Below are 18690 nucleotides of genomic sequence, written 5' to 3'. Positions count from 1 at the left end.
ACAGATTGGAAACTAATTTCAGTTTTATTCTTTCTTGCTGGCTTTATTTCTTTATTTGCTTGCTATGCATCTACAGTTTTAAAATTTTTTATTATTTTTTTACACTTTTTTTAATGTTTATTTTTGACAGAGAGAGAGAGAGAGACAGAGAGACAGAGCATGAGTGGGGGAGGGGCAGAAAGAGAGGGAGACACAGAATTGGAGCAGGCTCCAGGCTCTGAGCTGTTAGCACAGAGCCCGATGCGGGGCTCGAACTCACAGACTGCGAGATCATGACCTGAGCCGAAGTTGGACGCTCAACCGACTGAGCCACCCAGGTGCCCCTGCATCTACATTTTAAATGCTGAATACATGTCCACATTTTCAAACATATTAGCTAGCCATCTGACTTTTATAACAGAGGAAAAGTCCCAGTTTTCAGACCAAAAGGGTGGCATGGAAATGTCTTGGCAAATGGTAAAAAACAGTGATGCATGTCTTTATGACTCCTGGAAAATACCAATTCTCTATCATCTCTCCAGCACTTTTGACATTAACCAATGTAGAAACGGAAGGAGCCATTCCCAGATTTTCACTGCTGACTAAAACTCAGAGAATACTCTTGTCACGCCTCCGCTTGCTTGCTAATGATTGCAGGAGCTTTTGGATCATATACTTAGATTGATTAATGAATCACTCTCTAAGGATGTTTCAGATTGACAGCATTCCAATTCTTCATAATACATAAAAATGACCCAGTTAGATTTAAGGAAGAAGTAGATTCCCTGGGCCTGGGCATTTTAGACACATCTGTTATCTCAAACACATAGCACCAGCAAAGCTGGAGGCGGAATGTGGACTCATGTCGACTGCAGAAGCAACAGAAAAGAGAGAACATAGTTTACTAAGGCCAATTGGGACTTTCCAGCTCAGTTTGTCATACAAGTTAGCCATTCTGTAACAAGGCTTTTTTTTTCTATCAAAAAACTATGACTTATAAGTTATTTGTGATCATTACATTTGCTTTTGGCAAATGTATAAAGAGCAGTCAACCCACATGGTTTGAAGGTAAAAAAAAAAAAGTGATATATTTGGAATAGGAATGAACTATTTGGAAGTGAGGGAGGACTTAGGATTGTACACCTGAAACTAATATAATACTACGTTAATTACACTGGAATTAAAATAGAAAAAAAATCCAGATACTCTTTGAGGGGGCACAGAGAAACAATTCCATTATTCCATGACTAAGGAATATAATTCAAATAAGACACTGAAAAAAGTCTAAAACAGCTCTAAATGGAAAGGTAAACTAAATTAGGGAATGAAAAGCACATTTTATGGATGGAGCCCAATAAACTTTGTGCAGGAGGACTTTTGCTGTGATAGAATTAGACATTTCCTTTTGTGCCTTATGGCTGCATCATAAGTAGAAAAAACTTGAATTTTATCTAAATTTATGCTTAGTTTAACTTTTGCTTTTCAAATAGCCTTTAATTCATAGACATAGCACGGGCTACAAAATATGCTGATTGTAACTTAAAAGTAATAAAATCTAGGCGCTGAGTAGAATGGATCAAGAGAGCTACTTGAACAGATGCTTTCTTTAGTGAGATTTTATCTTTCAAATTGCAAAGCTGCTTTCCATAGCCATCTGTTCTTCAGAGTATTCTGTGAAACCAATACCTGGCATGCTGGATGTATGCTTATCTTAATTTCTCAGAACTTTAAGAAAGGAAAATCAATCAAAGTGAAATACAAGGCAGAAAGGTAGAATTTGATTTGAGTTGATACTGTGAAATCATTTCTATCGCTCATAGTTCTTTATCAACAACTTCCCTTAACTTCCTCAATGATCTTAGGAAGTAAACACATCTATATCAGAGCAGAAGTAATTATTAAAATATTTCACCATATACTCTAAGGTCAATGTCCCTGTGTTTCTCCCCAGCAGCATTCACTGCCACGCAGGTATATCTCCCGGTATCACTGATTTGTGCGCTGGTCAGTGCCAGGATGCGGCCTCCAGACAGAACCTATCAATGATAAGAAAGATAAATAACTAACATGCCCCTCTGAGAAACATATGCATAAACAGCCTTTTTCTCCTATTTTCTGAGGTTGATCAATTGACATTTGCCTCCAGAAAGAGTTCCACTTGGATATTTTTTATTTTATTTATTTCATTTTATTTCCTGTCAGATTTATTTTACTTTACTTTACTTTACTTTTTTTTAATTTAATTTTATTTTATTTTATTTTATTTTATTTTATTTTATTTTATTTAAGTGGGCAACCATCATAAAATTTACTTCCCATCCTATCTTTGGAAGAAGACTGAAAAAAAAGCTAGAACCAAACTTAGCAATCACTGAAAACAAGATCAAGTGATAGTCCAATCTCATCTATACTCACTAAAGAGAGAGAGAAAGCCACCAGGGGAGAAAGATGAGAATAAGTGAGAACAAGAGGAGCTAATTTCCCTTCTAATTTTTTTGGGTAGAATAAATAAGAAGTTACAATGAATAGCAAAATAGCAGCCAAATAAATTAGTCATATTCATAGCTTTTTAACCCATTAGTCTAGTGGTACTTCTAAAATACTGACATCAAGTCTGGGTCTTTTATGGTCCCAAATTCTGCAAGCATTGGATTTTTGAGAAAAGCTAAAGAAGTAGAATGGTGGGAGAACTAAATTCCCTGCTAAGCAAAATAAAACTAAAGTATACTTTATTTTTTTTTTTAATTTTTTTTTCAACGTTTATTTATTTTTGGGACAGAGAGAGACAGAGCATGAACGGGGGAGGGGCAGAGAGAGAGGGAGACACAGAATCGGAAACAGGCTCCAGGCTCTGAGCCATCAGCCCAGAGCCCGACGCGGGGCTCGAACTCACGGACCGCAAGATCGTGACCTGGCTGAAGTCCGACGCTTAACCGACTGCACCATCCAGGCGCCCCAAAACTAAAGTATACTTTAAATGAGATATATGTGCTTCTATATATTTTTTAATGTCCATTTATTTATTTTGACAGAGAGAAAGAGAATGCCCACAAGAGTGGGAGAGGGTCGGAGAGGGGCAGAGAGAGAGAGAAAGAGAGAGAGAGAGAGAGAGAATATCCCACGCAGGCTCCTCACTGTCAGTGCAGAGCTCAACACGGGGCTCAATCTAATGACTGTGAGATCATGACTCGGTCTGAAATCAAGAGTCAGACACTTAACCAAGTGAGCCACCCAGGATCTATATTTTTATTTTTATATTTTATGCTTCTATATTTTTAATTTTGAGTCAATGTAGAGTACTTAAATGCTTTCTCAGACTCAAATTTCATTTCTTACAATGTTGCCTTTCTATTATTTCTTACTTTATTATTTTATGTTTTTGTAAAATTAAATACAGTCTATATGGTTCTCTCTCTAATTCATTAATATTTCCAAACATTTAAATATAAATTTTATGAGGAAATTCCTGTTTTTACTGTTGATCAACATTTTTCTTTTTGAGAGAGAAAGAGAGAAGGGGAGGAGCAGAGAGAGTGAGGGAAAGAGAGAGAGTCTCAAGCAGGTTCTGCATTGTCAGTACAGAGCCTGACACGGGGCTCAAACCCATGAACTGTGAGATCATGACTTGAGCTGAAACCAAGAGTTGGATGCTTAACTGACTAAACCACTCAGGCACCCCTGTTGATCAACATTTCTTTGTGCAAGGTATCTTTTGTGGTGGTGGCAGGGAATAGAGATGGGGAGGTAGGAAGCAGGTAAAACAGATGGGGGTGCCTGGGTGGCTCAGTCGGTTAAGCACCTGACTCTTAGTTTTGGCTCAGATCATGATCTCATGGTTCATGAGTTTGCGTCCTGTGCTGGGCTCCAAGCAGACAGCATGGAGCCTGCTTGGGATTCTCCATCTCTCTCTGCCCCTCCCATACTTGTGCCCTCTCTCTCCCAAAATAAATAAATGAACAAAAGAAAGAAAGAAAGAAAGAAAGAAAGAAAGAAAGAAAGAAAGAAAGAAAGAAAGAAAGAAAGAGGCTAAAACAAATGGTCAATATATAGTACCTACATATGAAATAAAAGAATTCTTATATGTAGTGGGCTTTAAAGAATTGTTTAGAAATCCCAAGTGTGGCTATGGTATTTATGGATGTATATTATGTGTATTTTTTGGATAACAATTATTAATTCGTATTTTCCAAATCTGGTTAATAGCTTTACCTGTTTGTACTGTATTTAATAATCAGGTGGTAGATTGCCCTTAAGAAATAACAAAAGTACCTGTATCCCATTAGTGAAACTAGAGACAGGGCTACCATCTTTCAACCAGGTCAGACTTGGGGCAGGGATACCTCTGGCTTCACATTCTAACCTCACCAGGTTATTAACCACCACTGCCACCATGTTACTGCTGCCAGAAATCGATGGGGGCACTGAAAAGAAATAAAAAATAAATAAAAGGAAGTTATGTTAACATTACAGAATATTTCACCTCAAAATAATTAAAAGTATATATAATGTCTATAGTTGTATTTTCACGTGTGGGTTTTTGGTGGCTTTGTTTTGTTTTGTTTTGTTTGGGTGAGTTCTTTCACATTATTTTGAGATTCTAATTATAGCTATCCTTTGAGGTAAGTAGTGCAATTATCAATATTTACAATTGAGGAAAGCTACTTTGCTTAGGAAATCCAGTTTTTAACAGCAGAGTGTTTTTATTTCTTGATTTCTCTGTGTGTGTGTGTGTGTGTGTGTGTGTGTGTGTGTGTGTGTGTGTTTGTCTTCCTCCACTGTATCTATGACTACCTCGTCTTAAAAACATTATTAGAGATAATAATTTGAAATCTTTCTTTGGCCAAAACCTATGATTTTGATAGACAATATTTACAAATAAGGTTATTGTCATAAGTTGATAAGATCATTGATGACTATTTCAACAGTTCATCTAATTTTTTTAATTTTAATAATTTATTGTCAAGTTAGCTAATATACAGTGTATACAATGTAGTCATGGCTTCAGCAGTAGATTCCCATGATTCATCCCTTACATTCAACACCCATTGCTCATCCCAACACATGCCCTTCTAAATGCCCATCTCCCATTTTCCCCAAGCCCATACTCCCAACCCCCATCAGCCCTCAGTTCATTCTCTGTATTTAAGAGTCTCTTATGGTTTGCCTCCCTCTTTGTTTATAACTTATTTTTCCTTCCCTTCCATTATGGTCTTCTGTTAGGTTTTTCAAATTCCACATATGAGTGAAAACATATGGTATCTGTCTTTCTCCGACTGACTTATTTCACTGAGCACAATACCCTCCAGTTCCATCCACATTGTTGCAAATGGCAAGATTCCACTCTTTTTCATCGCCGAGTAGTATTCCATTGTCTATATATGCTACATCTTCTTTATCCATTCATTAGTTGATGGACATTTGGGCTCTTTCCATAATTTGTCTATTGTTGATAGTGCTGCTATTAACATTGGGGTACATGTGCCCCTATGAATCAGCACTCCTGTATCCTTTGGATAAATTTCTAGTAGTGCTATTCCTGGGTTATAGGGTAGTTCTATTTTTAATTTTTTGAGGAATCTCCACACTGTTTTGCAGAGTGGTTGCATCAGTTTGCATTCCCACCAACAGTGAAAGAGGGCTCCCCTTTCTCCACATCCTAGCCAAAACCTGTTGTTTCCTGAGTTGTTCATTTTAGCCACTTGGACTGGTGTGAGGTGGTATCTCAGTGTGGTTTTGGTTTGTATTTCCCTAATGATGAGTGATGTGGAACATTTTCTCATATGTGTATTAGCCATCCAGATGTCCTCTTTGGAAAAGCGTCTATTCACGCCTTGTGTGTATTTCTTCACTGGATTATTTGTTTTTCAGGTGTTGAGTTTGGTAAGTTCTTTATAGATTTTTGATACTAACCCTTTATCCAATATGTCTTTTACAAATAGCTTCTCCCATTCCATCGGTTGCCTTTTAGTTTTGTTGATTGTTTCCCTGCTGTGTAGAAGCTTTCTATCTTGATGAGGTCCCACAGTTCATTTTTTGCCTTTATTTCCCTTGCCTTCGGAGACATGTCAATTAATAAGTTGCTGCGGCTGAGGTCAGAGAGATTGTTGCCTGTTTTCTCCCCTAGGATTTTGATGGTTTCCTGTCTCACATTTAGGTCTTTCATCCATTTTAATTTATTTTTGTGTATGGTGTTAAGAAAGTGGTCCAGTTTCATTCTTCTGCATGTTGTTGTCCAGTTCTCCCAGCACCATTTGCTCAGGAGACTGTTTCCATCGGATACTCTTTGCTGGTTGGTCAAAGATTAGTTGGCTATACATTTGTGGGTCCAATTTGGGTTCTCTATTCTATTCCATTGGTCTATGTGTCTGTTTTTGGGCCAATACCATACTGTCTTGATGATTACAGCTTTGTAGTACAGGCTAAAGTCTGGGATTATGATGCCTCCAGCTTTGGTTTCCTTTTTCAACATGACTTTGGCTATTCAGGGTCTTCTGTGGTTCCATTTAAACTTTAGGATTGTTTGTTTTAGCTCAGAGAAGAATGCTGGTGCTATTTTGATTGGGATTACATTGAATATATAGAAGTAATCTTAAGCTCAACAGCATGTGAAACTAGAGAATTTTAATAGGAATCAGGAAATGAAAACATTCATCAGTTTTAGAACACTGCACCTTTAGAAAGATAACAAAACACACTATGTTAAATATTTATGCTAAAGTTTTATAGAAGCACCTAATCATTTTGAATGCGTTTTTACTCCAGTGTGAATCTAGGGGAAGTGGCACTAACCATGGACCTGTAGACTGTAAAATAACTCTGTAGCTCCAGCTGAGTTGATGGCCACACATTTATATATACCAGCATCAGCAATCTGGGCACTTTCAATATCAATGATCTGTCCTCTGTTCAAGAAAGTCACACTGGTGGACCCCGAGAGTGGACGATTATCTTTATACCATGTAATAGCTGTAAGAGGAAAAAGAGAGAAAGCTTTCTTTTAAAAGCTTGATACCACTAAATTGGAGCTTAACCAAAATACTAATAATTGCTTTAGTCTTTTGCTTGTCATTCAAATTTAAACAGTTTAAGAATCTCTTTAGGATTGGCTTTGAGGAGGAGGTAACCCTAAGAAAAACATGAATAGCCAAACTAATATAAGAGTCCTGAAAATGAAATTATAAATACCCTTTTTATTATCTCTAATATATCAGTACTGTTTGATAGCCAACTTTTAACCAGTTCTATTTCTTTTTGTTGTTTATACTTCTCTTATCAATAAAAAATTTTGTCTATGCATTTTATCAAAACCAAAGACTATATATACCATTAACCTAAAAATTATATTATTCTTGATTCATATTGATAACTTACTAGTGATGAGAATCAACAAAATAATAGTCTCATCAAATGACTGATTATTATAAAGATAATCAATTTGAACTTGAGAAAACAAATATTTTCCAACATAAATGTATAAAAAATACCATTGTGAGTTTTGTGGCCACAGTAAGGGCAATAAAAGGATTAATTATTCCCATATTACTAACTTGTTCAAATGGGTAAATTATTTCATAGAGTTAGAAGCAATGAAAATTCAAAAATGTCATCCACCTCCTGATATCCTTATCAATGCTTTACCCTTAGAATGTATCCTATAATCTTTCCTTTATTAGTAATTGCTATATGGTGCTCATAAACAGGTTTAGCTTTTCCCAGAAATCTTAAAATGTCAGAGACTCACAGGTAAACCTACCGGGCAAGGGGTTGCCAGCTGCCTTACACTCCAACTGAATGGGGTTGTTCAGCACCACCGTCTCATTCAGCATCTTCCCTGCATCCTCCAGGCTAGGTGGTTCTGCAAGACGCCCAAACATAATTAATTCACATAAGTAGGCTATTTAAACAAAACTATTTGTTCAGTGGAAATTATCATTCCTTTCTTCCTTTCACATACATATACTGATATACTTGGAATAAAAGTAAAGTATACTATTAAGTAGAATTGGAGAACAGGATTAAAAAAAAAGATCTCAATAAGTTTTTAGGATCATCCATTCCTCTGCGCACAAATAGGAAAATCCTCAGAATTATAGATTAGCAGGGTAGCAAAGAAAGCTAAAGGACTATTTTTCTATTCCAATTAACCTGATTAGTCTGATGATGAATTGCCTTTAACAAGAAGTAAGCTATTCCATTTGAACTCTTCCAGTGAAAGGGAAATCTATTTCTCAAAATATCTGACTTTATCTTTGTAGAGTATAATCTTAAAGCATTTCAGAAAAATTAAGAGTCTTTTTTTGGTGTATCACAGTTTTTTCTTTTGATATAAAACTTATATTTAAATTGTTAGTAAAATAAAATAGAAAACTATATTTTTAATTTCAACTTTTAAAAAATGTTTATTTTGAGAGAGAGTGAGTATGCATAAGTGGGGGAGAAGCAGAGAACGAGAGAGAGAGAGAGAGAGAGAGAGAGGAAATCCCAAGCTGACTCCACACTGTCAGCACAGAGCCGAACGCGGGACTCGATCTCACAAACTGTGAGATCAAGACCTGAGGTGAAATCCAAAGTCCAATGTTTAGCTGACTGAGCCACCCAGGCACACCTATTTAAAATTTTAAACATCACAGATAATGCTACTTTATGATTCAGTGTGCATATAATAAAGTAGGAATTTGGAAAGTCCAAGAGGCATAGTATGAAAGGAATAACAACATAGAATAGCAATGCCCTATGTTTCCTACACTATCTCAAGTAATATAGGAATGACACCAGGATGAAAAACTCACAAGTATACTAGAGGTCTTATCTTACTGTGAGAAGATGCTGTAAATGTAAGTTAGTATCTGAAGTTTATATAAAAACTACATTTTAAAGATTTGCTAAACTTATTCAGTGCACTGGAACCCTTCAACCCCACTCCATCTATTCATTAATCTATTAAAAACAGAAGAGGAAAAGGAGAAAGGAAAACAAGAAAAATTATTAGAACTAAATAAGATGGAAGAAATAAAATCAAATATGTGAATCAAGAGCATAAATGTGAATGAACTCATTTTCTTTGTACAATAGACAAAGAGTTAACACAATTGTGGGTTAATGCTATTTTCTTTAATAAAAAAAGTCCAAGTGGATAAAGAGCATAAATAAAAAACCCACAAAAATGCTAACAGTAAAGAGTTGGGCAAAGGTGTACTAGGAAAACAGGATCATATCAGTTTTCTGACAAACTAGTATCCTAAGCAAAAAGCATCAAATATAATAAAGCTACCTGCTTTCTTTTGCTTGACAGGTCACAAGAAACAAAGAGTCCATTTTAATGGCAATGCTATATGCATTGAATAACAAAGCAAAATTTGTTAAAAAGCAGGACAATTTTGAAAAATCTAAAAGGAGCATATTTTAGTGCACTTTCTTAGGAATTGACTATAGTGAAATAAAAATTAAGTTTTAAAGAGTTTGAAAAATAATATTACCCATCCAGATTGTATGTGCATATGTGTGTGTAGGTGCATTTATAGTTAACAAGAAATACACATTTCTCAAATGCCAATAGAGTATTTTCAAAACTGACTGTATATTAGGCCACAGAATCTCAATAAGGCATTTATAACTACAATTTAATAAACTATAATAAAAATAAGTAGAGGTCAAAAACAAAAATATAAAGCTCTTTACAGGAGGATAACTTCATTAAAGAAGAAATCAAGATAAAAGTATATGATTACAAAAAAATAAAATATGAGATTGATTATAATTAAAACATATAGGATGTCACCTAGCTGTAGAGTACAGTACTCAAAGGAAATCCTAAAGCTTCCAATGAATATATTTAAAAACTAAGAAATAATAAAAATAAATGTTGTAAGCACATTCAACCGGGAATCCAATAAAATAAACCAAAAGAAGTCAGGGAGAGAGAAACAATAAAAACGAAAGCAGAAGAGAGCACCAAAGAAAATAAGCAAAAACAACAAAAGCTGATTTTCAACAAATTTAAAATAAAATCTGTCCTCAAGGGGTAAATGTCTTGGTGGGTCAGATCTCTGTATTTCTGGAGGTTGTTCCTAAAGGGAAAGCCTACAACCCACTCTTCCTTTATATCTGTATCCACTTAATTTAATGCGTTAACCCTTCCTGTTTGAAAGCCTAGAATGTTTCTGTTCTCTGCACTGAATTCAGAAGAATGATACTGTATTTAAGGACAAAAACCTTTAAATAGGGCTATCTGACTTTTCCATCAAAAGGAAAAATAGTCCATGGCACATTCCTTCAAAACAGTTATTTAAATACTCACTTGAAGCCTTCTGGACTGAAGTGATCACTGAAGGCTTTGACAGACTATGTAGCTGCTGCAATAAAACATTATGGTAAGAATAAGAAATGCAAGAGCTATGGAGTGGGTTGGCTATTTTTCACTCCCCTAGAGAACTTAAAGGAAAAAGATTAGACGTCAGCAAGAATGGCAAAGAACTCTGAAAATCCACTCCTCCATAAAAGAAACAAGAACACTGGAAAATTTGTCAAAATCAACTTTTTCAGAACTCTGGAAATTAACCAAAGACTTGCAACAATCCAAGAAGTGTTTATTCAAGAAAAAAAACTAAATCTCATTAAGAACAGTGAGTTTCATGGCATTTTATCTCCCTCTATTCCCAACACTCTCTCCCCAGCTCAGCAGTAATCTTGAAAACAAATAACCTAGCAAACACGGTGAAAAAAGCAGCAGATACTGAAAGAAGCAGAATGGGTTTGGAACTACCTAAGAGCACCATTCCTAGAAAACTGGCACTGTTTGACCTATTTGGCCCTTCCCTGGAAATCCACACTCAAAGGACTTGTCTTTATTCAGCAGGTTCAAGTTTGCTCAGTGCAGCCTTTTCCCCAGGGGCATGTTAAAGTCTGTAAAAACAGATTTCACAGGAATTGTTGAGAAAACTTACCATATTAGTTTCCTTTTGCTTTCACAACAAATTGCCTCAAACTTGATAGTTTAACAATACAAATTTATTATCTTATAGTTCTATGGGTGAGAAGTACAACACAGTCTCACCAGGTTAAAAAAAATGTCTCAAAAGGGCGCAATTCCTTTCTGTAAGCTGCAGAGGAGAATCTATTTCCTTGTCTTTTCCAATTTAGAGAGGACACTTACATTCTTTGGTTTTCACCCTCCTGCCTTCCATCTTCAAAATCAGCAATGGAGATGTGGGGCAGACTCATAAGACCCTCTCATCCTATCACTCTGAAGTCCTGCCTCCCTCTTCCACTTTTAATGTCCTTCTGATTACACTGGGTACCCTGGATAATCCAGGGTAATCTCCCTATTTTGAGGTCAGTTGATTAACAACTTTAATTCCATTTGTATTCTTAATTCCTCTTTGCATGTTACCTAACATATTCACAGGTTCTAGGAGTAGGATGTGAACATTTTGGGGGGTACCAGTATTCTACCTATTCACTAAATAAAAAAAACAGAAGACGCAAACAAAAAAACCCAGCAACAACAGTGACAACAATAACACTAATTATGGAAAGAAGAGAATATGACTTCCAGAATTACCACATTATATTATTTTTCTACATTTTTTAATTCTAGTATATTTAATGTTTAGTGTTATATTAGTTTCAGGTGTACAATATGGTAATTCAATACTTCTATACATTACTCATTGCTCATCATGGTAAGTATTCTCTTAATCCCCTTCACCCATCCCCCTACCCTCTGGTAACCATCAGTTTGTTCTCTATTAAGTCTGCTTTGTTTTTGTTTGTTTTCTTTGCTTATCTCTTTTTTCTGTTAATTTGTTTTGTTTCTTAAATTCCACATATGAGTGAAATCATATGGTATTTGTCTTTCTCTGACTATTTCACTTAGCGTTATACTCTCTAGATCCACCCATATTGTTGCAAATGGCCAGATTTCATTCTTTTTATGGCTAAATTCCATTATATATATATGTGGGTACACACACACACACACACACACACACGTGTGTGTGTGTGTGTGTGTGTGTGTATGTGTGTGTGTATAAAACCTCTTCTTTACTCATTCATCTATCAGGGGACACTTAGGTTGCTTTCATAATTTGGCTATTGTAAGTAATGCTGCAGTAAACATAGGAGTGCATATATCTTTTTGATTTAGTGTTTTGGTATTCTTTGGGTAAATACCCAATAGTAGAATTAGTGGGTCAGAAGATAATTCTATTTTTAAGTTTTTGAGGAACCTCCATACTGTTTTCCACAGTGGTTGCACTAGTTTGCATTCCCACCAACAGTGCATGAGTGTTCCTTTCTCTCCACATCTTTACCAACACTTGTTTGTGTTTTTTACTTTAGCCATTCTGACAGGTGTGAGGTGATATCTCATTGAAGTTTTTAAAAATGTTTATTAATTTTTGAGAGAGACAGAGAGACACACACACAGAGAGAGAGAGAGAGAGAGAGAACAAGTGAGGGAGGGGCAGAGAGAATGGGATACAGAGGATCCAAAGCAGGATCTGCATCCAGAGTGCAGAGCCTGATGCAGGGCTCAAACTCACAAACTGCAAGATCATCACCTGAGCTGAAACCAAGAGGCAGACACTTAACTACCTAAGCCACTCAGGCATCCCATCTCACTGTAGTTTTGATTTGCTTTTCCCTTATGATTAGATATGCTCTGCATCTTTTTATGCCATATTACATTATTTAAAATGTCTACTTTTCAACACAAAACTACAGAACATGCAAAGAAATAAGACAGCATGGTCCATGCACAAGAAAAGAAGCAGTCAAGAGAAAATGTCCATGAGGAGGCCCAGGTGTTGAACTTCTTAGACAAAGACTTTATTTTTTTAAATGTTTATTTATTTATTTTAAGATAGAGAGAGGGAGAGGGAATGTGAGCAGGGGATGGCAGAGAGAGAGGGAAAGAGAGACTTCCAAGCAGGCTCATGCTGTCAGCACAGAGCCTCATGCAGGGCTCGATCCCACAAATTGTGAAATCATGACTTAAGCTGAAATCAAGAGTACGACACTTAACAGGCACCCCTAGACAAAGACTTTAACTCAGCTATTTTAAGTACATTCCAAGAGCTAAAAGAAACCACATTTAAAGATGTAAAGGAAAGTAGGAGAATGATGTTTCACTAAACCGGGAGTATCAACTAAGAACTGGAAATTGTAGAAAGAACCAAATAGAAAGTCTGAAATTTAAAAGTGCAATATTTGAGCTGGAAGAAGGAAGAGTCAGTAACTTAAAGACAGATCGATTGAGATTATCCAAATTTAGAAGCAGAAAGAAAAAAAGAACAAAGAAAAATCAACAGAACAGAGCCTGAGGGTTATGGGACACCATCAAGTATTATGCATAATGTAAGTCCCAAAGGAGAGGAGAGAAAGTGTAGAAAGAACATTTGAAGAAATGTGGTTGAAACCTTCCCAAATTTGAGGGAAAACATTAATGTACACATTTAAGAAGTTCAACAAACTTCAACTTTAAAGAAGTTTAACAAATTCCAACTTGGATATATCATAAAAAAAAGAGATAATCTTAAGAGCAGCAAAATGGAGAAGTGATTTATCATATACAGGAATTCTCAATAAATCCAATAGTTGATTTTTCATTTAAAAAAATGGAGGCCACAAAGCACTGGGTGACTTATTAAGAGTGAGGAAAGAAAAAGACTATCAACAAAGAATTCAATCTTAAGCAAAACTATCTTTCAGAAGGAGAAATTAAAACATTCATGGAAATAAAAAAAAAACAGAGAATTCATTGCTAGTCTCCAGCCTCACAAGAAATACTAAAGAGAGTCCTTCAGGCTACAAATAAATAGTAACTCTAATACACATGAAAAAATAAAAGAGCACTAGTAGAAGTAACTAATAATAAAAACAGTAAAACTGTGTATTTTGAGCAAAACTATTTTTTCTCCTCTCTGATTTAAAAGACAACAGCATAGGGGTGCCTGGGTGGCTCAGCTGGTTAGGTGTCTGACTTCATCTCAGGTCATATCTCATAGTTCATGAGTTCGAGCCCCATGTCAGGTTTTGTGCTGACAGCTCAGAGCCTGGAGCCTGCTTTGAATTCTGTGTCTCCTTCTCTCTTCCCCTCCCTTGCTCACACTCTATCTCTTGCTGTCTCTCAAAAATAAACAAACATTAAAAAAATTTTTTTAATAAAAAATAAAAGACAACAGCATAAGTCAATAATTATAAGTCTGTATTGATGGGGTCATGAAGAATAAAGGTGTAATTTGTGTGGCACGAATAGCACAAAAGAGGGAAAAGGGAAGAGAGTTATAAAGGAACAAAACTCTTTATACTATTGAAATTAAATTGGTTTTAATCCAAAGTATAATATTGTTAATTAAGAAGCTAATTGTAATCCCCAAGGTAATCACTAAAAATAAACTCAAAAAATACAGTAAAAGAAACAAGAGAAATAAAATGGTACACAAGGAAATATCTATTTAATAAAAAAGGCAGTAATGGAGAAACATAAAAACCAAAATAACATAATACATATAAAAAAACACATAGCATGGTAGACTATACACTCTATCATGTCAGTAATTACATTAAATGTAAATGGATTAAATACTACTCAAAAGGCACAGACTAGCAGAATGGATTTAAAACAAAAAAACAAAAATATGACCCAACTGTATGTTGTCTACAAGAGACATGCTTTTGAGTCAAAGATACAAATGGGTTGAAAGTGAAAGGACATAAAAAGATAAACGATGCAAACAGTAGACAAACAAAAACCAGGGAGGCTATAACGATATCAAACAAAATGGACTTTAAAACAAAAATCATTACTAGCAACAAAGTAGGGTAATTTTAAATGATACTGAGTCTTAAACACATTAAAAAATATAACAATTATAACTATACATTTATATAACAACAGAATCTCAAGACACATGGAAGAAAAATTTTTAGAATCAAAAGGAGAAACAGGTAATTCAATAATAAATAATTGAAGACATCATTATTTCAGTTTCAATAACGGATAGAACAACTGAACAGGAAATTAACAAGTAATGGAAGACCTGAACAACAGTATAAACCACAAACACACATGGAACAGTCCATGCAATAACAGCAGAATATACATTCTTCTTAAATGCATTTGTAACATTCTCAAGGATGGACTATGTTAGACTTTAAAACAAGTCTCAATACATTCAAAAGGCTTAACATCATATAAAGTACCCTGAAACCAATACTACACTATATTTTAACTAATTTGGATTTAAATAAAATCTTGGAAGAAAAAAAATCATACAAAGTATGTTCTGCAACCACAGTGGAACAAAATTAAGTATCAATGATAAGAGAAGACTTAAGAAATTCACAAATATGTGGAAATTAAGCAACACACTCTTAAGTAGCTAAGTGATCAAAAAAATCATATGGGATTGAGGAGGGCACTTGTTGGGATGAGCACTGAGTGTTGTATGGAAACCAATTTGTCAATAAATTATATTAAAAAATAATATGGGATACTTGATAAAACTCTGAAAACATGAAAATAAAAAGATAACATACCAAAACTTATGGGATACACATAAAGCAATGCTTGGAGTAAAATGTGTAGCCATAAACAACTGCATTACAAACAAATCTCAAACCAATAACTTAATATTCCATCTTAAGAAACCAGAAAAAAGAGAGTAAAGTAATCCAAACAAGCAGAAGGAAGGAAAAAAAAATAAAGATTAGAGTACAAATAAATTAAATCGACAATAAAAAGATGAAAGAGATATCAACAAAACTAAAACCTGGTATTTTGAAAAGATCAACAATAGGGACAAAATTTTAGATAGGCTGACCATGACAAAACATAAAGAGAGAAGATGAAATTACTACAATTAGAAATGAAAGAGGATCAACCATACAGAATTAAAGAGGACTATAAGGGAATGTTATAAACCAGTGTGTGCCAACAAATTAGATAATCTAGATGAAATATACGGTTTCTACAAAGTCACAAATTACTAAAACTGGCTCAAGAAAAAGTAGAAAATCTGAATAGATGTGCAAAACTTAAAAATTACATCAGTAATAAAGTCCTGCAACCAAACATTTAAGGAAAATTACTTCACAAACTCTTTCAAAATAGAGCAGAGAGGGAACCATCTCAAATCACTCTAAGAGGCCAGTTTTACCATGATAACAAAACCAGACAGAGAAAGTGAATAAAAGGACACTACAGAACAACATCCTTTATGAATAAAGACATAAAAATAATCAACAAAATACTAGTAAGGTGAATCCAGCAACATATAAAACAGATTAAGCACCATAACCAAGAGGGACTAATAGTAGGAAGGCAGGGTTGGTTTGACATATGAAAATCAATCAATGTAATCAAGACAGTGTGGTACTCAAAAATTAACTTGAAATGGATTAAAGCCATAAATGTAAGACCTGAAACCACAAAACTCCTAGAAGAAAACATAGGGTAAAATGTACTTAACATTTGCTTTAGCAATGATTTCTTGGATATGACACCAAAGGTACAAACAACAAAAGCAAAATAAACAAGTGGGACTATAGCAACTAAAAATCTGCACAGCAAAGAAAAAAATCGACAAAATGAAAAGGCAATGCACTAAATGCAAGAAAACTTTTGGAAACCATATATCTGAAAAGGGAGTAATATCTGAAATACATAAGAAACTGATATGGGTTGCCTGGGTGGCTCCGTTGGTTAAGCGTCTGTCTCGTGATTTTAGCTCAGGTCACAATCTCAGCAGTCATGAAATCGAGCCATGCACTGGGCTCCATGCTGGGCATAGAGTCTGCTAAGGATTCTCCTTCCCCCTCTCCCTCTTCCCTGCTCACTCTCTTTCCCTCTAGCTCGGGAAAGGGAAAGGGAAAGGGAAGGGAGCAAGCCAGCCAGCTAGCCAGCAAGCAAGAAACTTATACAACTCAATAGCAAAAAATCCAAAATAATTAAATAATGGGCAAAGGACCTAAATAAGACATTTTTCCAAGGAAGACTAAGAAGTGACCAATAGGTACATGAAAATGTGCTCAACATCACTTATCATCAGGGAAATGCAAATCAAACCCACAATGAGATATCCCCTCATGTGTGTTAGAATGATTATTATAAAAAATCAAGAGATAATAAGTGTTGTTGAAGATGTGGAGGAAAAGAAACCCTTGTACACTATTGGTGGGAATGGAAATTGGTAGAGCCAATTGGAGACCAGTATGGATGTTCCTCAAAAAATTACGAATAGAACTACGATATGATTGAGCAATCCCACTTCTGGGTATATATTTGAAGGAAATGAAATAGTATCTCAAAGAGATATCTGCACTTTCATGTTCACTACAGCATTATTCACAATAGGCAAAACACAGAAACAATCTTAAGTGTCCAACAATGGATAAATGGATAAAGAAGATGTGATATACGCATAATTCCCTTCTAGCATTTAAGGAATCATCTTACTATTTTGAATTTAGGTGAACACTGTTTTAGACAGAAACATTCATGGGGCACCTGGGTGGCTCAGTGGGTTAGAGGATCCAACTTGGGCTCAGGTCATGATCTCACAGCTCGTGGGTTCACGCCCATGTCAGGCTCTGTGCTAACAGCTCAGAGCCTGGAGCCTGCTTGGGATTCTGTGTCTCCCTCTCTCTCTGCCCCTCCCCCGCTCACATTCTGTCTTGGTCTTTCTCTCAAAAATAAATGAACAGTAAAAAAAATTAGAAGAATAAAAAGAAATTCATAAGATAAATAGTATGTTATGTTAACAGTAAGACGTCTGTATACTCCAAGCAGGAGGTAAGATGTCTGCATACTCTAAACAGGAGGTTGAATTCCATTCAACTTGTTGACTTTTTCTCTATTCTCCTTCCTCCAAAAGCTGCGTGTGCATTATCATGCCAAACCCACAATACCTTCTTCTGAATATATCATGGGCTAGATTTTACGTATGACTGTAATTACAGGCATGAATTGACTTTTTCAAATCCTGGTTAAATTCAATTTAATACATAACTAATAAAAAACTGAGTTAATCCCACCGAATCACCAGAATTATGATATAGTGAGTAATAAATTTATTTATACTGAGAAAATACTAGAGTGCTAAACTTAAGTTATCCATTAAAAAAGAAAAAAAAAGTTCCTCACAACATTCCCAAGTCTCCTTTAGGTCACAAGTGAGCTATTAACCAAAACACAGAAATGATAGAGGAAACTTTTTTAAGTGGGTGTTAGCAGATGTTAGCCAAGCAAATACTTTAAAATAATAAAATTAAATTAATGGGTGCTCTACTAATGTTTTCACCAGACAGCTAATACAGACCCAGGATGGTTCCTGGCCAACAGTAAAGGCAGTGGAACTTCAGATATATTTGTTGAAATGTTGGTGCTGTGAGAAGGGCCAAAAGCCAAATATGCATTTGGCCAAAACAGTTGGTAAGTTGCTATTTACAGATAATAATTAGAAACCAGGCACCAGGGTAAGCTTGTAGTTGTAAGCACATGCAGGCTTTCATTTAATCCTCGTAACAACCTCCCCAATTACACTATCATTATTGTTTCCATTTTACAGATGAGAAAACAGATCTAAAAACTTAACATCTAAGCCTACTGTCCTCATGATATTACTTGGCAGTAGAGGGACACAAATTAAAAACCCATGCTGTTAACCATAACATGCCACTTCTGGGTGCTTCACCTTGGTTAATCTTTCC

General features: G+C 35.4%; 1 protein-coding gene across 25 annotated transcripts in view; it reads right to left on the bottom strand.

The window, feature by feature from the left end:
• The window catches only part of HMCN1 (hemicentin 1), a 703321-nt gene that overhangs the window by 154639 nt on the left and 529992 nt on the right, over positions 1 to 18690 (bottom strand). For all 25 annotated transcript variants that reach the window (XM_053209695.1, XM_053209701.1, XM_053209691.1 and 22 more), the window contains 4 exons: positions 7733 to 7834; positions 6769 to 6945; positions 4249 to 4400; positions 1892 to 2015 (listed from right to left, as the gene is read on the bottom strand). In XM_053209695.1, coding sequence (XP_053065670.1) covers positions 1892 to 2015; positions 4249 to 4400; positions 6769 to 6945; positions 7733 to 7834 — 555 coding nt within the window. The remainder of the gene's footprint in view (positions 1 to 1891; positions 2016 to 4248; positions 4401 to 6768; positions 6946 to 7732; positions 7835 to 18690) is intronic.

This window comes from Acinonyx jubatus, chromosome E4, assembly GCF_027475565.1.
Source record: "Acinonyx jubatus isolate Ajub_Pintada_27869175 chromosome E4, VMU_Ajub_asm_v1.0, whole genome shotgun sequence".
NCBI lineage: Eukaryota > Metazoa > Chordata > Mammalia > Carnivora > Felidae > Acinonyx > Acinonyx jubatus.
This window is presented reverse-complemented; position numbering and strand designations above follow the sequence as displayed.